Source organism: Eulemur rufifrons, chromosome 24 (genome assembly GCF_041146395.1).
Source record: "Eulemur rufifrons isolate Redbay chromosome 24, OSU_ERuf_1, whole genome shotgun sequence".
Taxonomy (NCBI): domain Eukaryota; kingdom Metazoa; phylum Chordata; class Mammalia; order Primates; family Lemuridae; genus Eulemur; species Eulemur rufifrons.
Genome location: NC_091006.1, coordinates 6548971 through 6574335, shown reverse-complemented (window position 1 = coordinate 6574335; position 25365 = coordinate 6548971). Strand labels below are relative to the sequence as shown.

The 25365-nt window shown below is 54.8% G+C and overlaps 4 protein-coding genes across 7 annotated transcripts; 2 read left to right on the top strand and 2 right to left on the bottom strand.

Annotated features, from left to right (window-relative positions):
- Window positions 1–1108: 1108 nt before the first annotated feature.
- Window positions 1109–4043, bottom strand: MRPS12 (mitochondrial ribosomal protein S12). Of its 3 annotated transcripts, none has more exons than XM_069457756.1 (3): window positions 4001–4043; window positions 3643–3710; window positions 1109–1793 (listed from the first exon to the last, which is right to left on the bottom strand). In XM_069457756.1, the coding sequence occupies exons 2-3, from the start codon at window positions 3689–3691 to the stop codon at window positions 1423–1425; spliced, it is 420 nt and encodes a 139-aa protein (XP_069313857.1). In that variant the 5' UTR covers window positions 3692–3710; window positions 4001–4043; the 3' UTR covers window positions 1109–1422. The 3 variants fall into 3 exon arrangements, with proteins under 3 accessions (XP_069313857.1, XP_069313859.1, XP_069313858.1); XM_069457758.1 differs by having other exon boundaries at window positions 4010–4026; XM_069457757.1 differs by lacking the exon at window positions 4001–4043 and adding an exon at window positions 3937–3982.
- Window positions 4044–4257: 214 nt separating this feature from the next.
- On the top strand, window positions 4258–13011 carry SARS2 (seryl-tRNA synthetase 2, mitochondrial). The gene is made up of 16 exons (XM_069457099.1): window positions 4258–4552; window positions 6062–6157; window positions 7681–7710; window positions 8291–8431; window positions 8511–8565; window positions 9052–9115; window positions 9348–9453; window positions 10196–10243; window positions 10411–10519; window positions 10786–10831; window positions 10917–11004; window positions 11083–11192; window positions 11895–11988; window positions 12078–12170; window positions 12277–12342; window positions 12448–13011. Exons 1-16 carry the CDS (start codon window positions 4286–4288, stop codon window positions 12589–12591), a joined length of 1557 nt encoding a protein of 518 aa, XP_069313200.1. The 5' UTR covers window positions 4258–4285; the 3' UTR covers window positions 12592–13011.
- Window positions 13012–14459: 1448 nt separating this feature from the next.
- On the top strand, window positions 14460–16718 carry CCER2 (coiled-coil glutamate rich protein 2). The gene is made up of 5 exons (XM_069458107.1): window positions 14460–14541; window positions 14765–14805; window positions 14993–15080; window positions 15311–15831; window positions 16584–16718. Exons 1-5 carry the CDS (start codon window positions 14460–14462, stop codon window positions 16671–16673), a joined length of 822 nt encoding a protein of 273 aa, XP_069314208.1. The 3' UTR covers window positions 16674–16718.
- Window positions 16719–17010: 292 nt separating this feature from the next.
- On the bottom strand, window positions 17011–25213 carry NFKBIB (NFKB inhibitor beta). Of its 2 annotated transcripts, none has more exons than XM_069457077.1 (6): window positions 24995–25213; window positions 19648–19753; window positions 19230–19566; window positions 18270–18358; window positions 17908–18180; window positions 17011–17170 (listed from the first exon to the last, which is right to left on the bottom strand). In XM_069457077.1, the coding sequence occupies exons 1-6, from the start codon at window positions 25147–25149 to the stop codon at window positions 17069–17071; spliced, it is 1062 nt and encodes a 353-aa protein (XP_069313178.1). In that variant the 5' UTR covers window positions 25150–25213; the 3' UTR covers window positions 17011–17068. The 2 variants fall into 2 exon arrangements, with proteins under 2 accessions (XP_069313178.1, XP_069313179.1); XM_069457078.1 differs by having other exon boundaries at window positions 19230–19290.
- Between the last annotated feature and the right edge of the window lie 152 nt (window positions 25214–25365).

The window sequence follows — 25365 nt, the reverse complement described above, 5'->3', positions numbered from 1 at the left end:
CTGGGATTCCGCTGCGGGGCCGGGTGGTGGCCAACCCTGGGTGACAGCACCTGCGCTGCCCACCAGCTCCTCCTCTCCTGGTGCTGCTTCTCCCGTCAGAGTTCTCAGAGTCCGGGTTCCGGCCCCCCACCTCCTGCCAGGGAACACCTCCTTTCCTCCAGGACCCTCTAGTGTACAGTCCCCTGGAGCTAGGCGTGTCAGGAGGGAAAGCTCTTCCAGCCCCTGCCCCCACCCACCCCTACCTTCTGGCATTTCTCCCGGTTTCCCAGCTGGGCATGGCCAACAAAGCAGCTCAATAAAATTGGTGCTAAATACAAGGACATGGGTGACTTTTATCTGTAATCAATGCATTCATCTGCCTCCAGCGCTGATCCCAAAAGACCTTGTGGTCTCCCGTTCGCAGCCCTGAGAACTTTAGGAAGGAGCATGCTGAGCACCGTGCAGGAAACGGCTTCCAGAACGGAGACAGCTACGGTGCACGGTTCTCAGTGGTCCCCCAGCTCCTCGCAGGCAGGCACCCGTACCAATGCCATTTAGTCGAGGCTCAGAGCCTAAATGACCTGCCCAAGATCACCCAGCAGTAAGGAGGTGAGATGGGGCTTGGACCAGAGCCCAGTGATATAAGCTCAGTTCCCACATCTTAAAATCTAACGTGATCATGTGAGCTCAGTATTACTACCAATGCCATTTTCCAAGGGAGGAAACTGAGGCCCAGAGGGGGAACCAATACGGCCAGGCCACGGAGCTATGAAGAGGTAGAGCCAGATTTGAACTCAGGTGTGCTGTGAGTCTGACAATAACAGCACACCTGATTTGATCCTTTCTATACACCTTCAATGTCAACATTACAATTGCCACCATTTTTCAGATGACCAAGCTTGAGGGCAGGGCCGATGTGCCCAGACCCCATAACCTGCAGGACAGGGAACTAGGCCTCAGCACCGCCTAACTCCAAAGCCTAAAATGGAGCGTCGAATTTAATCTTCACCAAACAGAACTAAGGAGTATTGCAAACAGAGCTATTTTCTGCAGGAGGAACTGAGACCAAAGGGGGTGTCTGCTGCCACAACCACACTGAGGACGAACAGTGGGGACAAGGGGATTCATGTCAACTGGGGAGATCTGTGTTTATTACAACACCTTCCCGGCAGACAACAGCACAGACTCTCGTCCCAGCAGACGAGGTCCCTCAGGCCAACACTCCAAACACAGAAGCCAAGGGCGTTGACAGAAGGGCACATTTTTCACCCCCAGGACTTCTGCGGGCTAATGGTGGCCCTGATGGAGGAGGCAGAGCCCGGGCTTGAATCCAGGAGTGGCTGCCTCTAGACCCAAGAGAGCCAGCTCCCAAGGACCCTGCTGGAGCCCAGAGAGAAAGGTTCTTGTCCTGCGGGGGTGCCCCAGCCACTGTGCCCCCAGCAGTCACTTCTTCTTCTGCACGTGGCCACAGTCGTACTTGCCACGCACAATAGTGAGCTTGACACCCGGCAGGTCCTGGGTGCGGCCACCCTGCACAAGGACAACATGGTGCTCCTGCAGGCTGTGGCCCTCCCCGGGGATAAAGCAGACGGCCTCGCGGCCTGTGCTGAGCCGCACGCGGCAGCACTTGCGGTTGGCCGAGTTGGGCTTCTTGGGCTTGCGGATGAACGTGCGCAGAACCACGCCCTTCAGCTGTGGCCGGCCCTCTGTGGGGCCCAGACTCGGAGGTGGCCGCTTTGGACGCCCCAGGCGATGCATCTGGTTCAGGGTAGCCATGGAGCGGGTGGCCCAGAGCCGGGGATCCAGGGATAGGCCTGGAGAGACAAAACCAGGAGGGTGGAAGGGGGTTATCCCAGCAAACAGACAATAGTATTAGCATGTCAGTTCTGCTGTTCTAGGCATTGTTCCAAGGATGCGTCTCCTTACATCTAGGGGTATTTACAGACAATAATAATAACAGCTAACATTTATTGAGCAACCACCACGTGTCAGGTTTTGTTTGAAGCATTTTACACGAATTAACTCATTTTATTCTTCAAGGAAGGCGTTAATTTTAATGCTGTTAAAAATAATAATGAAAGTGAGCAGGAGCACTTACAGCGCATCGCGTGCCATTCTATGCATCATACATGTATCAACTCCTGCCATCCCCATGGCAACCCTGTGCGGTTTGGTACTCCTGGGAGGAATCACTCCTTCTCAAACCCACATCCAACCTGTGAGCAGATCCTGCCAGCTCAACCTTCGATGTTAATCAGAATCCACCTCTTCTTCCTGTCTCCCTCCTCCACTCTGCCCACCTTACTCCTGTCCCCATCCTTGTCTCCTGCTGGGCTGTCACACCCTCCTCCTCCCGGGTCTCCCTGCTCCTGCAGTCTGTCCCCCCCCCCCCCCCCGCCCCCGACACAGGCAGCCAGAGGGAGGCTGTGACCACCTGAGTCAGGTCACGACCCTCCCAGGGCTCCTCACACTCAGGGTGAGGGATAAAGCTCTTCTCATGGCCTATAGGGCCCCACCTGACCTGCCCCTGTTACTTCCCTGACCTCAGCTCCCCACTGACCCCCTTGCTCACCCTGCTCCAGCCTGTGACCCCAAAAACACCAACAGAAAGGACACCAGTGTGGCTGCAGTGTAGTAAGAGGAAAGGCAGGTTGGGGTGTGGGGGAGAGTTTATCTCCAAGGCAGACCAACAGGATTTGTTCATGGAGTGGATGTTGGGTGTAAGAAGATTCTCTGTAACAAACAGCCATTGAGCACCTATTGTGTCTTGGCCCCAATAATGGAGGCAAAGCAGTGACTAGGCAGCCCTGGGTCCTGCCCAAGCTCCTGGGCTTTGAGCTTACGGTGTCATCCATCCATCTATCTCCTTCCTACTTCTCTCTCTCTGTCACTAGCACGGATGATCCTTCAGGACCCCAACTTCACACTCCGCTCCACATCCAGGGCAGGCCCTGTCCTGTTGTCCATTCCCATGTCTCTTTTCACCTGGAGTTACGGCAGAATCTTCAAAGGGGGTGAGACATTCCTAGAAGTCTCTGCCTACTGGTGTGCCCTTGAACATGACTCTTGGCCTCTCAGTGCCTCAGTTTCCTCTTCTGCATCAGAGGCACCATGCTCATATCTCCCTTTTGAATGCCATCTGTGAGGCTACCATGAAATACTGCACGTCAAGCTAGTCCTGACTCCTGCCTTGCCCACTCTGGTGATCCTTGGTGACTGGCAAACAGAAGGTGCTTAATAAAGGTTTGCAGAGTGAAAAAGTGAATGAAATACCTCACACAGGGCATGCCTGTGAGAATCTGCTGTCTGAAAGAGTAAGAGCGTAACCAAAGCTCCCCTTCAATGCCTGACACATACATGACTCCTGAAAAATATCAGTTGAATGAATAACAAGAACGCCTTGCTCAGATGTCTCATCCACGGGAGTTAATAAGCATTTGCTAATGAAATAAATAATTGACCCAAACTCTGCTTGAGACATAGTAGCCCTCAATGCAGCTACTTCCAACCTCTTGCTCTTGCAGCTCGACTTCTGCCAAAAACCCATGGGGTATCCCCTGATTTAAAACCCCCAATTCCCTCGCAGCTTCGGCAGAGGCACACAAATCCTAGAGAGGATAACCTTCATCCAGCCTCGACCCTGAAGCCCAAGTCCTCACTTACCACAACTAAGGGTTATGTTGAGGCCACGGAGAAGGCCAGACCAGGACATCCTGCCTCCTGGAGCGTCCCTATTTTAGGGGATAAGAGATTCATAAAGGAGGAGAAAAAAGTGGCCGTAGTCAATCGAGGGTCCAAATTCTCCCCGGCCCTCTCTCAGATTCTTCTGAGTTAAATTAAGGAAGTTCCTCTACAGGTCTAACCACAACCCCTCATGCTGCTCTCAGAAAGTCCCTCTGTAAATTTAGCCTCGCTGTGAGCAGGCTCCCGGGGACCCAACTACCCTCGCCCGCATACGGGAGGAAAGAGGAAACCAGGCAGAGGTCCAGGGAGGTTTGGAGGACCCGAGCATCACACCAACCTCACTGACCGTAGCGGTCAGATCGCAGACACGCCAAATCCTGCCTCTATCCCCTTCCGGGAATTATCGGAGCAGGAATTGGTTGGCTCCGTCTTTACGTCACTGAAGGGGCGGGACTCAGACGACGATTGGACAAGGCCAGAGTCTATCTCGGTCAACTTTTCTCATTGAACTGTTTTTGAGCCCAGGAAGGGAATACCTCTTCCGGGGACGGCTGCTTTGCGATTGGTCTAAACGCGAAGTGGGCGGGACGAAAGGTGCGCGCTTTCTTGTCTCCGGTCCAAGATGGCTGCGTCCATGGCGCAGCGCTTGTGGCCTTTGCTGGCTCGTCGGGGGCTCCGGCCCCGGGGAGGCTGTGTCTGCAACCAGAGCCCCTGGAGAAGTTTCGCTACAGAGAAACAAGGCCGGAACCTCCTGTACGAGCACGCGCGCGAGGGCTACAGCCCACTGCCTCATCTGGACATGGAGCCGCTGTGCGCATGCCCAGAAGAGGCCGCGCGCGCCCTGGAGCTCCGCAAGGGGGAGCTGCGGCCGGCCGACCTGCCCGCGATCGTGAGTGCGCTTGCGCGGGCCGGGGGCGGGGAGCGGGCTGTTTGATTTATGGGAAAACTGAATTTGCAAAATACGCTCCAGCAGAGGGCGAACTTATTGCAGGAATTTTAGTTCCTTCTTACGTTAAGCCAAAGTCTTGTGCATGGCACCCATTTATCCGCCAGTTGTCTACTGAGTGCTAAGGTCCTAATATATGCCAAGGCTGTCTACTGTGTGCTAGACATCCACTGTGCGCCTGTTTCATAATGCTCGCTGGGTACTTACTGTGCTCTAGGAACTTGCTAGGCTGTATGCCAGTGTCCTCTGTGCTCCAACCACAGTTTGTTAAAGTGCTAGTTTAGGGATTCTAAATTAATTTATAACCCCCTGTCTTAATCTATTCAGGCTGCTATAACAGAATATCATAGGCCGGGCGCGGTGGCTCACGCCTGTAATCCTAGCACTCTGGGAGGCCGAGGCGGGTGGATCGCTCGAGGTCAGGAGTTCGAGACCAGCCTGAGCAAGAGCGAGACCCCATCTCTACTAAAAATAGAAAGACATTATATGGACAACTAAAAATCTATATAGAAAAAATTAGCCGGGCATGGTGGCGCATGCCTGTAGTCCCAGCTACTCGGGAGGCTGAGGCAGTAGGATCGCTTAAGCCCAGGAGTCTGAGGTTGCTGTGAGCTAAGCTGACGCCACGGCACTCACTCTAGCCTGGGCAACAAAGTGAGACTCTGTCTCAACAACAAAAAAAAAAAGAATATCATAGACTAGGTGGCTTATAAGGAACAGAAATTTATTTCTCACAGTTCTGGAGACTGGAAGTCCAAGATCAAGGTGCTGGCAGATTTGGCTTCCGGTGGGGGCCGGCTTTCTAGTTCCTAGTCCATCTTCTCGCTATGTCCTCACATGGTGGAAGCAGGGGGGAGCTCTCTGGGGTCTCTTTTACAAGGACACTAATTCCATTCATGGGGGCTCCACCGTCATGACCCAATCATCTCCCAAAGGCTCTGCCTCCTAATACCATCGCCTTGTGGGAGGTGAGGATTTCAACATATGAATTTGGGGGGGACACAAACACTCAGTCACCAGCTCTCACCAATGGATCATAGCCCAGTCCTTGGAAAACACTCCTATAGGCTTCAGCTCTCCTCAGGGTCCATTTTCTAGTCCAAGGAGAGTGAGAAAGAAAGTCCAGCATGGGGGCTTATCTGTTTGGCGGTGACCCAAGAATCACAGTCACACCTAACCACCTCCATTCCTGTCCATTGGTTGGTCTTGGTCACATGAGCACAGGTAGCTAGCTGGAAGGGAGGCTGGGAAATGTGTCTTAACTCTGGGCAACAGTGTGCCCAGCTAACTTCAGGGAGTTCTGGTACTGAAGTGGGGGGGAATGGCCACGGGGGGCAGCAAGGGGTCACTGCCTCACCTGGCCGGAGGTCCAGGTGGCCAGTGGGTGAGGCTCCAGTGAGAAGGCAGGAGTGGTGGCAGCTTCACATCTTTCCCTCCTGTGTCCTCCCCCAGATCTCGACATGGCAGGAGCTGAGGCAGCTGCGGGAACAGATCCGGAGCCTGGAGGAAGAGAAGGGGGCTGTGAGCGAGGCAGTGCAGGCCCTGGTGGTAAGCATGGGGGCCCTACGTGTGTGGGGAGTGGGAGCAAGGAGGCATCCTTCTGTAGGTAACAGAAAACCCAATTTAAGGAGCTGGAACAATACGGACGTGTATTAGCTCACATAACAAGCCAGCCGTGGCCCCAGCATTCCCAGGGCTGATTAAGTACCAGCTCTCCCCAGCATCCCCAACTGGGCTCTTTCCTGCTCTCTGCACCAGCAACTTCACCGCACTGATCTGATCTCATTTCCCCTGTCATAGTTTCAAGACGGCTGCATCTCCTTGCTCGACTCTGCCAGAGGCAAAAAACAGGGACTTCTCTGGCTTGAGTGTCTTTTTCAAGAGCAAGGAGACCTTTCCTTAAGCATCCAGGAGCAGTTTCCTCGTGTCTCCTGGGCCCAGACGCCCCACCCCACGCTAGTCATCAGCGAGAGGAGTGGAGTTACTGCAGCTGGCTTTGGGCTACTCACCGGCCAGCCTCAGGCCGGGGCCACCTTCCCTGCACTACAGGCTGCCCAGGGAGGGAGAACAGAGTCAGAGTTCTGCGGGGCAGGAGGAAGGAGGGAGCTTGGGTTCAACAACCAACAGCATCTGCCCTAGAGGGTTTAAAAAAAATCATAAAAATAATAGCTAACATTTACGTAGCAGTTGCTGTGTGCTATATTTCTAATCCTCACGACAATGTTGTGACACAGAACCAATACAAACCCAGTCTTACATGCAGCTGGGGAAACTGAGGCCCCAAAAGGTTAAAACATGCCCAAGTCTCACAGCCAGGAAGTGGGCGAGGCAGGAAACACACCCAGGGTTTTGGGTTGCTCTTTACCACTCTGCTCGAAGGCCTCCCCGCCAATAATTGCATCTCCCAGTGACATACTGTGTGCCAGACCCAGGCCATGGTCATCACAGGCAGCCAGGAAAAACAACACCATTGATGAGTTAACGTTCAGTGAGCGCTCACTCATCTTCTCAGGGAGGCTACACAGCAGCCATGCCAGGGAGGTCCTGGCATCATCCCACTTCCCAGGTGGGGACATTGAGGCTCAGAGAGGGGCAGAGATTTGCCCAGGGGCACACAGCCAGTAGATGCCCAGCATTTAGGTCTGCCGAATTCTCTCCGCTGCTCAGGATCGTAGAAGGTTCAGAGCGTCAAAAACCCCCGTTTGCAGGCTTCTAAATACACGCTCACAGACTACTTCTCCCAGCCTCAGTTTTCTCATCTGCAGACAGGGTTCACATTCATGCCAGACTCAGAGTGGGTTATGAAGAAATGAGATCATGTGCGGGCCCTCCACACAGACCCTGGCACTTAATAAACAGAGCTGCAGGTGCGGTTACTGTTACGTTATGTCACCTCCTCCTCTTACGTCACCTCCTCCTCGCTGTGCCGACAGAGAAACCGAGGCACAGAGTGGTGGAGGGGCCCAGTCAGGCACTGGTGGAGCAGGACATGCAGATCCCCTGGCTCTTTCATCCTGTTCCCCACACTCAGCTTCGTCAGCCTAATCACCCCTCTGTCTCTTTTCTCCCAGGCAAACCAGGACAACAGCCAAGTGCAGCAGGTACTACAGGGAGGTGGAGTCCTGTTGGGGGTTGGGGTGGGCAGGGAGGATACCCTATCAGCCCTGATTCCCCTAGTGTAGGTGACAGCACAACTCAAATAGGTTTAAGAGAAAAAAAAAACCAGACTCTATTACATTAATTCATGAAACTAAAAATGTCACTTCAGGTACAGCGGGATCCAGGTCCCGGCTCCATGTGTGGGGCTGCTTCCCTCCCAGGGAGCCCAGACCCGCTCCCTCCCCTCGTGGAAGGAGACAGCAGAACCCAGCACACTTTCCTGATAGCTCCAGCCTGACCTGGGGCCGAGTCTCACGAGCTCAGCCCAAGTCACGTGCCTGACTCTCAACCTGTCACTGTGGCCAAGGCAGTAGAATGTTCCCGTTGGCCAGGCCTGAGTCTTGTCCCCATGAACCTGCCATGCGGTGGTCAGGGAAGTTCCCGAAAGGAAATGCAGGATGCCCGGCCAAAAGAAGAGGCAGCAATTGTCCACCCCAGAAGCTTGGCCGACAAGGATCAAGGTCAGACTGGTCCAAGGTCCCCTGAGCCTCTCCCGGGCTGACCTGCTCGTCCTGCCGCCAGGACCCCCAATATCAGGGTCTGCGGGCACGTGGCCGGGAGATCCGGAAGCAGCTTGTCCTCCTGTACCCCAGGGAGACCCAGCTCGAGGAGCAGTTCTACCTGCAGGCGCTGAGGCTGCCCAACCAGACCCACCCGGACGTGGTGAGAGCCGTGCCGGGTGGCAGGGGAGGCCAGGGCCGCCTAGAGCTGCTGTCCCCTGACGCCTGCTGTCTCCCTGCAGCCCGTCGGGGATGAGAGCCAGGCCAGAGTGCTCCATGTGGTCGGAGACAAGCCAGGTGGGCCACACCCCAGGGCCTGGGACCCCATGCAGGGCTGAGGCGTGTGTGTGTGTGTGTGTGTGTGTGTGTGTGTGCGTGTGTGTGTGTGTCTTCCTGTCTCTCTTTGACCCCCTTGCTTTGGTCCCTGCCCCACTTGGCCTTTTCCTCCCCGTGCGTGCCCCCCTCTCTCTGATTCCTGGTCTCCCCTGCTGGTAGCGTTTCCTTCTCCTCCCCATCTCTCTTCCTCTCCTGGTCTAACTCTGCCTTCCCGTCTCTGTCCTATTCCCGTCTCTGCCTCCACACTACTCTCTCTCTCTTCTTCCCTTCCCTCTCCCTATCCCTCTTCCTCTCTCCCTCTCTCTTTCCTTTTCTCTCCCTTTCTCTCTTCCTACTTCTCCTGTCCCCTCCTCTGTCCTCCTGTCTCTCCTTCCTGCTGTGTGTGTCTCTCTCTGTCCCATCCCTCTCTCTTCCCCTCTTACCCTGTTGCTTTTCACCCACTTCCAGTTTTCTCCTTCCAACCCCGGGGCCACCTGGAAATTGGCGAGAAACTCGACATCATCCGGCAGAAGTGAGGCCCCCTCCCACCCACCCCACCCAGCCACCCCCGCCCAACAGCTGGCAGCCGCTCCTGCCCTTTCAGCCTCAGCTGGGATGTGGCAATGCCAAGGCCGCACCTGGCATGAATGTTTGATGCCCCGGCCCGCCTGGCAGCTGGGCCTCTGCCCTGGGGTTCTCGCGTCCCCTCTTCCCCCACCAGCCCTGGCCCATATGTTCCTGTCTTCTGTCTATCTGTCTCCCAGGCGCCTGTCCCATGTGTCCGGCCACCGCTCCTATTACCTGCGTGGGGCTGGGGCCCTCCTGCAGCACGGCCTGGTCAACTTCACACTCAACAAGCTCATCCACCGGGTATGGGCCAGGACAGGAAGGCTGCCTGGAGGTGGTGGCATTGAAGCTGGGCTCAGAGGGCTCAAAGTGGGGGATGAGGGTGTGACTTATGCACTAGCCACTATTCTTGAGCTTTACGTATATTATTGACAGATTTAATTCTTATGACAACTTTATGAGATGGCGCTAGTATGATCCCCACTGGGGATGGGGAAATCAAGGCCCGGAGAAGGGAGATAATCAGCCCACGGTCTCACAGCTGGTCTGTGAGCTGCGGAGCTGGCCCTAGAGCCTGCGCTCGCACCGCCGTACCTCACTGCCTGCCTGCAGTAGAAAGGGAGCATTTGGGTAACGTGCATCCATTGAAACTGGAAGGTTCGGCAGGGGCTGACTGCATGGGGCATTGGCCATTTCCTGAGGTCACTAGGGAGCCACAGGAGGCTTCAAGCGGGGAGGGGACGGTCAGATCTTTACTTTTGAACTACACCTCCAGCTTCACTGTGTGGGGTGAACTGAATGAAGGAATTGGAGTGGAGGAAACCATGGAACACACAGCAGAGGGACCCTAGTAACAGTGACACCAGGGCCCCGGGCCAGCTCTAAGCCCCCTGCTCAGGCCTCCCTCAGTTTCCTCTGGGGAGGAACGGGGTTTGGAGGGAGAGGGGGAGCTGGTGGCTCCCTCTGCAGTGTCCCTTCTTCGGGCCTGAGCGTGGGGTCTGGTGGGGGGTCCCCCGTGCTCCTCACTCATCCTCTCCCCGCACAGGGCTTCACCCCCATGACGGTGCCAGACCTTCTCCGAGGAGCTGTGTTCGTGAGTGAGGCCCCTCCCCTCCCCGAGTCCAGCTGGGGGTCAGACCCTGTCCTAGGGGCCCGAGGCAGGGAGACACTGCTTCCCCTGCCCTGGGGCTGGGTCAAGGGGCCATAACAGAGAGGCCAGGGTGATTGCCCTGACCCCTGTGGCCTGGCCACCTCCCCCAGGAAGGCTGTGGGATGACACCAAACGCCAACCCATCCCAAATTTACAACATTGACCCCTCCCGCTTTGAAGACCTCAACCTGGCTGGGACGGCAGAGGTGGGGCTTGCAGGTGAGCACCTACCGGTGTGGGGCAAAGAGCAGGAGGGACTGTGGGGGACAACCGGGAACATCCTGTGGGAGAGAGTGGCTACCCGCCCAGGACAGCTCAGCAACCCCAGGGCCAACATGTACGGTTGTGCAGGTTGTTCACCGTTCAACAGAACAGTGACAGTCCAGCCACGTGCTCTGACCAGGGGCTGCACCCTCCAGAGGGAATGCCTCTTCTATTCTCGCAATGGCAGCTCTGGCTGACCCTATTGCCCCTTCTGCTCCTAGGCTATTTCAGGGACCACTCTGTGGCCTTCAGGGACCTGCCAATCAGGTGACACCCAGTTTCCTTAGACCTTGTCCGCCCTTGTGATATCCATTCTCTCCACCCTGACCTGATGTTGCCTGCTCTCCACCAGGATGGTTTGTTCCAGCACCTGCTACCGGGCAGAGACGGACACAGCGAAGGAGCCGCGGGGGCTGTATCGGGTACACCACTTCACCAAGGTTGGTGTGGCTGGGGCTGGGGGCAGGTCACCCCAACAGCTCAGAGCCTCCTGACTCCTGTGCCCCTGCCCTGCCCAGGTAGAGATGTTTGGGGTGACAGGCCCTGGTCTGGAGCAGAGCTCGCAGCTGCTGGAGGAGTTCCTGTCCCTTCAGATGGAGATCTTGACGGAGCTGGGCTTGCACTTCCGGTGTGGAGGGGGGCAGGGTGGGTGGCAGAGGGTGGGGGTGAGGGGAACAAGGGGCTGGCCAGGTGCTCCCCGCCTGGATCGCTTCACCACCTGCTCCTTCTCCACCCCCTTTCTCCTGTGTGTGGATTAGAGGAGGGAACACAGGATAGCTGCGTGTCTGTGGTCCCCTATAGGACTCTAACAGACACATAAGCAGCCTGGGGTGCTCCAGGCCGGGGCCCAGGCCCTGACCCTCCCGCTGCCCCCACTCCTAGGGCGCCGCCCCGTGTGCAGGGTGGGAAAGGGAAGGCACAGGCCTTGCAAGCCCGGCTTCCTTCTCACCCCGCCGGTCATGTGTAGCTTTCAAGGGGGGCCGAGAAATGTGGACTTCTTTTCTGCGAGAAAAACGGGGGTGCTATTGTTATAGGTGAGAATGGCCGCCGAGAACAGCCTATAGACTCTGCTACGTGTCTCTTCTCCCCTCCCATCAGCCTCTTTCCTGCCTCCTGGTACCATCTTCTCCATCACTGTCCCCCTAACCTCTTCCTTTTGCCACTGTCATCTCCTCCCTTTTTACTGTGATTTTTCTCTTTATTTGGTGACCTTCTCTTCTACCACCTCTGTTTCTTCCTCCTCTTCTTCCTCCTCCTCTTCTTCCACCTCCTTCCACCTCCTTCCCCTCTCACCTGCTGACCTTGGCCATGCCTTTGTACTTGGCCACAGGGTGTTGGACATGCCCACCCAGGAACTGGGCCTTCCCGCCTACCGCAAGTTCGACATTGAGGCCTGGATGCCAGGCCGAGGCCGCTTTGGAGAGGTGAGTCCTGCCCCCGTGGGATGCAGGGTGGGAAACGGGCCTGCCCCCCACAGCTGATCCTCTCGGCCCACCGCACCCCCCGTCCCCAGGTCACCAGCGCTTCCAACTGCACAGACTTCCAGAGCCGCCGCCTCTACATCATGTTCCGGACAGAGGCTGGGGAGCTGCGGTTCGCCCACACGGTGAGGCCCGCACACCCTCCCCCGCCTGGCCCGCCTCCCCTCCCCTAGACCAGCGCTGGTGCCCGCCCGGGGTCAGCAGTTGGGTCCGAGCACGCCTCCCTCCCAGGTGAACGCCACAGCCTGTGCCGTCCCTCGCCTCCTCATCGCCCTCCTGGAGAGCAATCAGCAAAAGGTGAGGCGTCGAAGGGTCCCGCCCAGAGGTACAGAGTGAGCAGAGTGAGGGCAGGCACAGGGGACTGGGGCAGTGGCAGCATCCTGAGGCCTGCTCTGTCCCCAGGATGGCTCGGTCCTCGTGCCCCCTGCCCTCCAGCCCTACCTCGGCACTGATCGCATCACGGCCCCCACGCACGCGCCTCTCCAGTACATCGGCCCCAACCAGCCCCAGAAGCCCAGGCTCCCTGGCCAGCCCGCCGAGAGCTGAGAACCCATCCACAGCAGCCAGCAGGGTGTCACCACTTCCTGGAGCTCAGGAGACCCTGGATGCCTGGGACCTGTGTTCCTGAGCCCCCCGACATCTGGTTTTCTCCTGTCAGCTCCACGCCTGGGCCCCTGGACTCCAGGGTCTGCCTTTCCTACTTCCCTGCTGCCTCAGGATCAGTCGCCGACCCTTGTTCTGTCACTGGGGGTCCCAGTCAAGCAGGACATCTGGGGACTTGAAGGTTCTAGGGATGGGAGGAGATGAAGAGGCCTCCATCCCTCCTTCCCTCTTCCCTCCCTTGGCGCTAAGCAGAAAGTCTCCAATAAATGGTGACAGCAAAGGCCTTTGTGGATGGATCTGGGAGCGAGAGAGGTGGCCCTGCCCAACTGTACACGCGGTGCCGGGCAGCTGCTCGGGGCGCTAAGTCATCAACGGGTCTGTGGCTAGAAGTGTCCAGCAACACGCAGCACACATGGAAGGTGGCTTTGGGGCCACCAGGGGAGCTGAGAGCATGCTGAGTCCTCTCCCTCCCTTTCCTTTGGGACAAGCCAGGGCACAGTCACCCTCCAGTGGCTCCATCAAACTGACCCCGGCTTCAACCCACCCCCCTAGTCCCCAGCTCGTCGTGCAGCTGCCCCCTCTGCAGCTCCAGCCGGGGGCCCAGCGGGCATCTCAAACTCAGGGACACCAGCCCACTCTTCCCCTGGGTTTTAGGATAGTTTCTCATTTGCTCACACCACAGCCCTTCCGGTTGTCCTTGACTTTTTTCTCAGGGCCACATCCAGGTCATCAGCAAACCTGGCAGCTCCACCTTCGGGACATTTCCAGAACCTGCCCATTGCCTTCTCCCTCCCGGGCGCTGCCCTGTCCTGTCCAATGTTATCTCCCACTTGGGTAGTTGCAGAAACCTCTCTGGCTCCCTGTCCCCCGCACACAGCCAGAGGGACCTGTGAGTGCCTCGGTCAGATCCTGTCCCTCCCCTGCTCCATGGCAGAGTAGAGGACAAAGTTGTCACCTGATCTGCCACTGCCTGTCTCCTGTCTTGCTGGGGCCGCCCAACCTGCCTTGCTGTTGACTCTGCAAACTCCTTCCTGACGGGGCTTTTGCACTTTCGAGTCCCCTTCCCTGGGCTCTTCCTCCCCCAAATCTTGTGTCCTGGCCTCCATTCTGTCACTCAGGCCTTCGTCCAAATGCCACCTCCTCGAAGAGGCCTTCTGTGGCCACCCTGACCAGAGCAAAACCCTGGGCACTCAGGATCTACAGCCACTCTCGCCTGTCTGCTCTGGGAGGCCAGAAGAGGGGCCTGCTGGACGGAAATTACTGGAATGAGGGTGCTCTGGCCTGTGCAGTTCCCGGTGCCAGACACCGCCCTGAGCACTGTACACACATTATTTCATCCTTACTGCCTGGCTGTGGAGCAGGTTGTCACCAACCCTATTGTACCACGGAGGACGCCCCTTAGGGAAGCCAACTAACTTCAGGGCAGCCCGGATGGCGCCTGGTGGAGCTGGGACTCCAACTACAACCTCCGAGGAAGTGGCTTTATGAGAACCATTCTCCAGATGGGGAAACTGAGGCCCACCAGGGGAAGGGGTTGCTGAGGTCGACCTCCAAGCCGGTGCGGCCGGTGAGCTCCAGACCCCTTTCTGTGCCGAGGGGAGTCCCTGCGTGCCGCGCTCCCGGCCGAAGCCTCGAGGGGAGCCCGTGCGGGGCGTGGCCCATGAATAATTGAGGGTCCCGCTCAGGCGGGCCGCCCCGCAGCTGTCGCCCACCGTGGCGGGGAAGGGGCGGCGGTGGCGTCACTTCCTGCCATGGGGGCCACCGCGCGGGTTATAAGCGCGGCCGCCCCGTCGCGGTCCGCACGCCCCGCCATGCCGCGCCCCGGGCCCGCCTCTGCGCTGCTGCTGCTGCTGCTGCCGCTGTCCCCGCTGCTGGCGCTGCTGCTGGGGGCAGGTGAGGGCCTGACACCCGAGGGGCTCGGGAGACGGGGACGGGGCGGTACACCGCGGGGTCGGGCTAGATACCTCAGGGCTGACCTTCCAGGTGGGGACGGAGCAACTGGCAGGTGCGCTGGGGAGGGGACGCATGCGGACAGGGGCGCCTGTAGAGCGGGGATCAGCACCGGGGACAGCTCCCGGGGTCGTTGAGTATAGCCCCCACCTCCTTCCTCCTACAGCCACCGCGGCTCCCTTGGCGCCCAGACCCTCCAAGGAGGAGGTGAGGAGTGTGGCCCCTTTGCCCTGCCTCACCTGGCTGGGGCCCTGCCCTGCCCTGCCCGCCCAGCCTGCCCTCCCCGCCCAGCCTGCCCCACCATCCTCCTCTCCCCTCTGACCCTCCAGCCACTCTCTCTCCCCACCTCGCCTGCACTCAGCCTCTCTGCTGACCCTTCACCCCTGCCCCCCAGCTGACCCGCTGTCTGGCAGAGGTGGTCACAGAGGTGCTGACACTGGGCCAGGCCCAGAGAGGACCCTGCACGGCTCTCCTCCACAAAGGTAAGGAGGACGGGGCCCCAGGTCCTCCCCAGAGCCCAAGGCTGCCTGCAGGAAGGGTCCTCTTGCCTGGGCTAGCGTGGCACTGCCCAGTGTTTCCACCTGACAGAGCCCGGCCACCAGCTCCACTGTGCAGGGATGGGGTGTTCTGGGAGCTCAGGCGGGGCCTGGAACTCTGCAAGGTCTCAGCTTCTCGGTGTGATGCTCAGGGGACATCTGCCTCTTTCTCCCAGAGATGTGCGAGACAGAGCCCCACGGCTGCGTGTCTGCCGGGGAGAAAGGCCTGCTGGTTGGGGATTTCAAGAAGCAGGAGGCTGGGAAGGCCAGGTCCAGCCAGGAGGTGAGGGATGAGGAAGAGGAGGAGACAGCAGAGAGGACCCACAAGTCTGAGGTCCGGGAACAGGCTGTCCGCGAGAAGCTCCACAGCCGGATCCGCCAGGAGGAGGAGGAGGAGGAGGCGGAGGAGAAGAGGGGACCCATGGAGACCTCTGAGGACCTGTGGCGGCAGCATCTAGAGGGTGGAGGGGGCCCCCAGAAGCGGGTGGCAGAGGCCAGTGACGAGGAGACGGCCCAGTTCGAGGCGGAGGAGAAGGGCGTGCAGGTGCTGGGCGGGGGCCGCAGCCTGTGGCAGGGGGCCGGGACAGGTGGAGGAGAGAAGCAGGAGGACTCGCCACACCACCACCGCCACCACCACCACCGCCAGCCAGAGGCTGAGCCCAGGCAGGAGGAGAGGGACGAGGCTTCGGAGAGAGAGGTGAGTTGGGGAAGGTACCCCAAGGCAGTGGGGGACAGGGGTCACCCAGACGGTCCGTGTAGTTACCACCAAACTGCTACCAGTGTTGGCCCATACACAGCCAGAGCCACCACGAGTGGATCATAGTGACTGAGACTGACCCCAGGAGCAGGGCACGGTGGCTGGTGCCTGTAGTCCCAGCGACTCAGGAGGCTAAGGTGGGAGGACCGCTGGAGACTTCAGTTCAAGTCTAGCCTGGGCAACATAGCAAGACTCTGTCTCAAAAAAAAAAAAAAGAGTGACACCAGGACTAGGTAGCAACATCCACACAAGGCCTCTTCTTGATCAAGGAGGTTTGCACGCTGAGACCACAGTAACTAGAGGGCCGATATTACTGCAAATAAGTTGGCCACCAAGAAAAGTGGTTGCCATGTCTGCTTCATTATGCTATAGACAGACACCGTTGCTTGGTCATCAGAAGTAAGATGTCACCATGATTGGTGGCAGTAACCAAAAGAGCCATCATGTCACAAATGGGTCATGATATCCAAGTTGGGTGCCTTTGTTAGTCCCGTGCTGCTGCTGTTGGCTATGGTGACATTGACCAATGTAACTTTTCTGGGGTAACACGGTCACCACTGCAGTCTGTGATGACTAGGACGACTGCTGCTGGCTGCCACTGTGAGAACTGACATGGCCCTCATTCGAGGGTGACCACGAGGTGGCCTGCCTTTGAAGGTGGGTGCTGACCAGCCCGTTTCCGACCCCGGCAGGAAGATGACGTGGAGCAGCTGGAGCATGTGAGGGACGTGCTGAAGGAGGCCACGGAGAAGCTGGGGGAGCAGCTCAGGAGGGCAGGTTGACCCCCTGCCCTCCTCCTTCCCGACACACCCTGAGGCTTAGGACTGTTGGCCCCGAAGCCCCCTCCTCACCTGGCACCCTACTCCACCCGCACCCTGGCAGGGGTGGGGAGAAGGGTGTGCCTACAACCAAGCCCGAGGGGACGAATCTGAGCTGGGTAGCGGAGCTGGGCTCAGACCTGACTCAGGAAACACCCCAACACGCATCTAACCCCCTTCCAACCCTTCTGAGTGAATAAAGCACAAAGAAAACCACCACGGCTGAGTGTGCAGCATGATTTTGGAGAGACGGGCCCCTGGAAGAAACTGGAGGGCCTGGGACACAAGCGTCAGTCTGATCTCTGGTTGTCAGAACTGGGATTTTATTAAAGTGGAAACTATATTAAAAATTAAACAAATCAGACAGGGCCAGGGTCGTCAGGAAGAGGCTTCGAGGCTGAGGTGGGAGGCAACCGGGTTTGGCTCCGGCCACTGTGGACCACGATGTCGTCATATTCATCCTGGGGGCAGAGGGGGCCAAGCAGAGGGGCTCAGGTGGCTGCCACCTTGCCCCCTGCCCAAGTTCTTACACAATACCCTAAAAACTGGGCTTTGCCTTGAAACCTGAGTTCCCCTGCTCCTGGTTCAACTCCCCGGCTCCCAGCTCTCAGACACCATTGTCAAGGTCATTTCTCCCATGGCCAAGTTTCCCACCACTTCTGCTGGTGTTCTAGCCCAGACGCCACTCCAGTGTTTCAGCAACTTGAGGGCTCTCCTTCCTCCACCCCTTCCCTCTGCCTTTACCCAAACTCCTCAGCCCCCACCATTCAACACCACGCTTCACCCAAGGTACTCTGTTGCCTGGGTTCTCCCCACTGCTGGCGACGGTCTTCCATCACTGCTGCCCAAGGTCGTCCTCCCACCGCCTGAGTTCTCCAACTCTTGCTCCCTACAATCACTCCCAGCGCTGCCACTCATCACCGCCTGTGTTCACCAGTCACTACGACCAAGGGCTTTTCTCCACCCCTGCCTGAGTCCTACCTCTGCCATTGCCTTAATTTACTGGCTGCCACTGCCCAAGTTCCTGCCACCCCTGTCCAGGTCTCTCCTGACTGTTGCGCCATGTCACTCGTGCTGCTGCCTGAGTTCTCTAACTGCGGCAGCCCCAGGTCGGTCTCGATGCACTGCCTAATTATCTTCCCACCTGCCGGTTTACCCTGCCCCCAGCCGGACTGCCCCATTTTCCCTCCTGACTCACGCCCTCATCCCCGCTGTCACTGTCACTGTCACTACTGCTGCTGCTGCTGCTGGGGCCACGCTTGTCCTCTTCATCCTCGGGCTCAGGGGCTCCATGTGCGCGGAGGAGGCGGGCGAGGATGGGGTTGGGCCGGAGCGTGGCACTGCCCAGTGGGGTGCGGCCACCGTACATGCGGGCAGCAGGGTCCGCCCCTGCCCTCAGGAGAAGCTCCAGCACATCGGCCGCTTGGGCCTCCACTGCCAAGTGCAGGGGGCTCCGGCCACACGTGGGCTCCTGTGGGGTGCAACAGAGAGGTCAGAGGGTCTGAGGAGGGGACAAGCCGCTCCCTCTCCCCGCCACCTTGCCCCTAGGGCAGGGCTCACTGGTTTGTTGAGGTCAGCTCCAGCTTCTCGGAGCAGCCCGACCATCTCTGCATCTTTGTGGATGACGGCCACATGGAGCGGGGTGTGCCCTGGGAATGCAATCGCGTCAGACAATAGGGTTAGGAGCCCGGGTCCCCAGAGCCACGATCCTGGGGGAGGTAGCCTGAGGCTGATCAGGTTTGAGGTCTGGCTCCTTAATTCCTGGGTACATCAAAGAGGCACCTGGCTCCCAAATGCCTAAGCCTCAGGTGGTCTGAGTTTGCCAGCAGGTACCAATGCCTAGGGCTCATTGGTGAAGTGCCTGGGGTCTCTGGGTGGAAGGCTTGGATCTTGGGGCCAGGAGACCTGAATCTCTGGGCTTATTTCAAAAAGGACCTGTGACCCAGGAGCTTGGGGCTGGGCCCTAGACACTGTGTCCTCGGTGATCCCAGTCCTTTGTGGAGGGGCCAGGTCCCAGGTAGTTGGGCTTATGGGTGGGGGAGCTGAGACTCAGATGCCAAGGCTGCGGGTAGATGGGTCTTTTTTCCCATGAGGCCTGCCTAAGGAGGGCTGTCCCCGAACCCTGCTGCCCACCACTGGGAACCTGCAATGCCAGAGATTCACAGAGGGGCTGGGCTTTGAACTCCCCAGTCCTGGCTGGGGTAGGGATCGTGGTGGAATACACCTTGCAGGTGGGGAGCCTGGGCCCAGCAACTGGATCCTGGCAGCTCTGGGTCTGTGGGTAACAGCTCTGGGTCCCAAGTGGTCTGGGACCTTCAGGTGGGGGTCCTGGGTCCCACATAGTCGATTCTCGATAATCTGGGGCCCGAGTGGAAGTCCTTGGTCCCGATGCCTGGGTCCCTGAAGCGTAGGTCTGATTTCTCAAGGGCCAGGGTCTTGAGTCTGGGAAGCTGAGCCCAGAGCCAGGTGCTCTCGCTTTGCCTGGGAGCCTGAGTCCCTCCCAATAACCGAGGACCTCACCATCATAGTTTTCCGCCTCCAGCTGCAGCTTCCAGTCCTCCTCGCTCTCCTCCTCCTCTTCCTTCTCCAAGTCGGATTCAGGGTACAAGACAACAGGGGTGTGGTCGGCATCGGGAGTATGGTCGGGGTCCTGAGCGAGGTAAGTGTCAAGAGCTTCCCTGGGGCGCCGTGGGCGGGGCTGGAGCAGTGCACGTGCACACGCATGTGCTCCAACACGGCAGGCCAGGTGCAGCGCTGTGTGACCCCCACGCTCTGCCACGCACAACCTAGAGCCTGCTGCATACAGCTTCTCCACAGCAGATGCCTCCCCCAGGATGGCTGCCAGGTGCAGGGCTGTCTGCAGGAGCAGAGGGCGAGATTAGGAAACGCACTGAGAACCCCAGGAACCCAAGCCCCACACTGTCCCCTAGTGGCTCACCTGGCCTAGGTCATTCTGCAGGTCCAGGTACTCAGTTCCGGCTGAGAAGCCCAGAAGGAAATCCAGGAAAGGCTCATGCTGATGAATCACAGCCAAGTGCAGTGCCCTGGGGACAAAGGCAGGGGTTAGAGGGCAGAGGTCAAGTCCTTGTGCATTCCTTCAGTCAACAAACATGAAGCACCTACTGTGTGCTAGCTATTAGACCATACTTCTGGAACCAGCTGTCAGCTATCTGGGAGAATCAGAGGTCAGAATTACTTCAGGAAATTTGTGTAATCAATGTTTATTAAGTGAGATTTTCTGCCAGTTGCAGATGGCTCACGCCTGTAATCCTAGCACTCTGGGAGGCAGAGGCGGGAGGATCGCTCGAACTCAGGAGTTCAAGACCAGCCTGAGCAAGAGCGAGACCAAGACCCCATCTCTATTAAAAATAGAAAAATTAGTCTCTACTAAAGAAAGAAACAGAAAAATTAGCCGGGTGTCATGGAGCACACCTGTAGTCCCAGCTACTCAGGAGGCTAAGGCAGGAGGATCACTTGAGCCCAGGAGTTCGACCAGCCTGGGCAACAAAGAAAGACCCCCCCCCATCTAAAAAAAATTAATAAATAAATAATAAAGTATGGAAAAACAAAGACTGTCAATTTGGAATTCTTTATCCAGCAAAAACATCTTTTAAAAAATGAAGACAAAATAAAGATGTTCAGATATACAAGAGCTAGAGGAATTCATCACCAACAGACTCATGCTACAAGAAATGTTAAAGGAAATCTCCAAGGCCAGGCGCAGTGGCTCACGCCTGTAATCCTAGCACTCTGAGAGGCCGAGGCGGGCGGATTGTTTGAGCTCAGGAGTTCGAGACCAGCCTGAGCAAGAGTGAGACCCCGTCTCTACTAAAAAAAAATAGAAAGAAATTATATGGACAACTAAAAAAAAAAAAAAATATATATATATAAAATTAGCCGGACATGGTGGCGCATGCCTGTAGTTCCAGCTACTCAGGAGGCTGAGGCAGAAGGATCGCTTGAGCCCAGGAGTTTGAGGTTGCTGTGAGCTAGGCTGACGCCATTGCACTCTAGCCCGGGCAACAGAGTGAGACTCTGTCTCAAAAAAAAAAAAAAGAAACTCTCCAAGCAAAAGGAAAATGATATCAAGAGGAAATACGGACCTACACAAAGAAAGAAAGAAAGAACACTGAAAATAGTAACTATATGGGTAAATATGTTTTTTCTTATTATGGAAATATCTTAGATAGATTTTTACAAATATTGACTGTTTAAACAAAAATAGTAACACGTATGGTGGAGTTTATAACATACATGAAAGGTGGTCTTACTAATAATCTGTCTAACAGAGGAAAATAAAATATCAAACAGAAAGTAAGACAAACTCACAACACAACTGCCTTTGTTTAAGTAAAACACGTGGGGTCTAACTTGTTATCTCCGAGTTCTTTCTCATCCTTGAAAAAGTTCCTGAGCGGACAGTAGGAGTGGGAGCTTCCCCTGCTTTCCCAAGAAGGGACAGACAACACCAGATGCCTCCCGCTACCAAGAAGAAGAAACTGATTTCTGCTATCAATCTGCTACATGAGAAACAGAAAAAGCCAACACAGCAGCTTCATAGCAGCTTTTGTTATCAGTCCCCTGAAGCAGAGAGAAAAAAAAAAAACCTCCTAACCTTTAAAAGCACCAAGCAACTTTCCCCAACGCCCAACATTTCTCTCCTCCCTGTGTGTGTCGTGGACACTCTGTCTCTCTCTGTCTGTTTCATTCTTTCTTTCTTTCTCAGGAAAATAAATAAACTTTTACTTTTGTATATCCTGATCACTGTCTGGAGAATTCTTTCTCTCCCTGCTCACGGAATTCACATCCTAACAATATGTGTAAGTGAAATGTACAAGGACAATAGCATAAAGGCCGGTAGAGGATGAATGGAAATACACTATTCCAAAGTTCTTTTACTCTGCGTGAAGTGGCTAATATCACTTGAAGGTAGAACATGACAACTTAAAAGTTGTTCACTATAAATCCTAAAGCAGGCGTCAGTCAGCAAACTTTTTCTGTAAAGAGCCAAATAATTATTTTAGCCTTTGTGGTCTTATGTTTCTCTTTTACCTACTCAACTCTGCTGCTATAGTACAAAAGCAGCCACTGACAATATGTAAATGCACAAGCATGGCTGTATTACAATAGAACTTTATGGACCCTGAAATTTGAATTTCATATCATTTCACTTGCCATGTACTATTATTATTCTTTTGATTTTAGAAACCATTAGAAATCGAAAGACCATTCTTAGCTCATAACAATACAAAAGCAGGTAGCTGAATGGATTTTGCCTGGAGGTCGTAGTTTGCTGATCCTTGCCTTAAAGCAACCACTAAAATAACAGAGTTATAGCGAATATGCCGAATATGCCGAATATGCCAACAAAAGAAATAAAATGGAATAACAAAACTACACTTCCCAGCGGGGCACGGTGGTTCATGCTTGTAATCCTAGCACTCTGGAAGGCCGAGGAGGGAGGATCCTTTGAGCTCAGGAGTTTCAGACCAGCCTGAGCAAGAGCGAGACCCCGTCTCTACTAAAATTAGAAAGAAATTAACTGGACAACTAAAAATATACAGAAAAAATTAGCCGGGCATGGCGGCGCATGCCTTTAGTCCTAGCTACTCAGGAGGCTGAGGCAGAGGATTGCTTGAGCCCAGGAGTTTGAGGTTGCTGTGAGCTAGGCTGACGCCACAGCACTCTAGCCCGGGCAACAGAGTGAGACTCTGTCTCAAAAAAAAAGAAGAAGCCAATTAATCAAGAATAACAGTAAGTAACAATCATAAACATTTGTGCCCCTAATAACAGAGCTCAAAATTATACAAAGTAAAATCTAATAGAACTACAAGGAGAAACAGACAAATCCACAATTATAGTAGAAGATTTCAATACCTCTCCCTCCATAATTGAAAGAACACATAGACACAAAATCATCAGCAAGGGCCGGGCGCGGTGGCTCACGCCTGCAATCCTAGCACTCTGGGAGGCCGAGGTGGGCGGATCGTTTGAGCTCAGGAGTTCGAGACCAGCCTGAGCAAGAGCGAGACCCCAACTCTACTAAAAAAATAGAAAGAAATTATATGGACAGCTAAAAATATATATAGAAAAAATTAGCCGGGCATGGTGGCACATGCCTGTAGTCCCAGCTACTCGGGAGGCTGAGACAGGAGGATCCCTTGAGCTCAGGAGTTTGAGGTTGCTGTGAGCTACGCTGACGCCACAGCTGACGTCACTCTAGCCTGGGCAACAGAGTGAGACTCTCTGTCTCAAAAAAAAAAAAAATCATCAGCAAGGACGTAGTGGAAGAGTGGACTTGAACAACACTGTAAACCAACACAACCTCTAAGGACATTCAACAACAGCAAAATGTATATTCCTTTTAAGTGCACACACAATATTCTGGGCCATATTCTGGGCAACAAAACAAGTCTCAATAAATTTAAAAGAATTCAAGTCACTCAAAGTGTGTTCTCCAGGTACAATGAAATTAAACTAGAAATTAATAACAGAAAGATACCTGGAAATTCTTCTAAACATCTGGAAACTTAATAACATACTTCCAAATAATCCACCAGACAAAGAAGCAATCAAAAGAGAAATTAGAAAGTATACTGAATTAAATGAAAAGGAAAACACAACATATCAGAATTTGTGTGATATTGCTAAGCAGTACTCAGGAGGAAATTTACCACACTCAACACCTATATTAGAAAAGAAAGAAGAAAGTTCTCAAATCAACAACCTCAGATTCCACCTTAATAAATTACAAAAAGAAGAACAAATTAAACCCAAAGGAAGCACAAGAAAGGAAATAATAAAAGAGCAGAGGCCGGGCGCGGTGGCTCACGCCTGTAATCCTAGCACTCTGGGAGGCCGAGGTGGGCGGATCGTTTGAGCTCAGGAGTTTGAGACCAGCCTGAGCAAGAGCGAGACCCCATCTCTACTAAAAATAGAAAGAAATTATATGGACAGCTAAAAATATATATAGAAAAAATTAGCCGGGCATGGTGATGCATGCCTGTAGTCCCAGCTACTCAGGAGGCTGAGACAGGAGGATCCCTTGAGCCCAGGAGTTTGAGGTTGCTGTGAGCTAGGCTGACGCCACGGCACTCACTCTAGCCTGGGCAACAGAGTGAGACTCTGTCTCAAAAAAAAATAAATAAATAAAAAAATAAAAGAGCAGAGGCCAATGAAATAGAAAGCAAAATAAAATTAATAGAACCAAAATTAATTAATGAAATTTCTTGAAACTAAAGCTGCTTTTTTGAGATCAACGTTTATTGAGGGCCTCCTATGGGTCAGGCACTGTATGAGTCACTGGGGACACAGCAGTAAACACAACAGACAAAAACCCCGGTACAGTCCCTCACTTGGGGCCTTTACAACTGCGGTTCCTTCTGCCTGGAATGCCCTAACACTCGGTTTTTCTACTTGCCTCATTTTCCTGCTTTTCCTGCTTTATTTTTCTCCAAAGCACTTACTACCTTCTGACTGTCTTTCCTTTTCTTTTTCTTTCTTTTCTTTTTTGTCTTTGTTTCTTTTTTTGTGTGTATCTTTCTTTGTTTCTTCCTGTCTTTTCTTTCTTTTTTTTTTCCTAGTGTCTTTTTCTGAGAAGACTGTCTTTTCTTTCTCTCTTCTTCCTTCCTGTCTTTTTGTTGGTCTCTGCATATAGTCCCACTAAAATGTATGCTCCACTAGGGCATAAGTTTTTGTCTGTTTTCTTCACTGCCTATCACCAGCTCCTAAAATAGGGCCTGGAACTTGACAGTGTGAGAGAAATATTTGTCTAATAGATGAATCCCTGTTCTCATGGAGTTTACATTCTCTCTTTGATTTTAAGATTCAAAGATCATCGCTCAGAGGACAGGATCTTATAGTCAAAGACAAAGTATTAATTTTGAATATCAACGTCTAAGGTTCATAATTCAGGAGCTAAGGATCAAAGATCATACTTGGAGGTTAGAGGTCAGAAGGAACCCCAGCAAGAGTTCTAATAACAGTCCCAGGACTGGGGTCAAGAAGGTCAAATCAGATTTTGGGACCAGTGGGTAGAATGTGGATTCCAGGAACTGATAATCATAGCTCAAGAAAGAAAGGTCAGAAATCAGTGGGTTAGAATCAAAGCTGGATAAGAGATTGGCATTGTTAAAAATTAGGATTTGGGGGTTAAAGGTAAGGAAGTCCAGCATCGGAAGTCAGACTTAGAAGTAAAAGGTTAGGAAACCTCAGGGATCAAAGACTAAAGAGAAATCCAGACGCTGGATCCTAGGGCTCCGTTTGGCAGCCTAAGGTTCACTCACGTGTCCCCATCCTCAGTGACGTAGCCAAAGACAAGGGGCGCCCAAGACAGTCCTGGTCCTCCGGGGGCCGCTGCGTCCGGACCCAGAGAACCCAGGCCGCTGTCGCACCATTCATCCGCGTCCGCAGTTTTCCCCAAGCACGCGACCCCAGCCATGGCCCCAGCCACCTCTGGGCCCCCCAGCGGCCACCCGCCTGTAGGTGGGCTCTGCCGGGAGCTCGGGCGCTTCCGCCTTGTGGGAAATTCCCCAACACGCCCCCTAATTCGTCCAGTCAAAGTGGACTAAATCGCTCACGCCCCGCCCCCGTGCCGCAAGGTGACCAATCAGAGTACTTGGATGGACTACCGCTCTCTAGCCATTCCCACATTTTC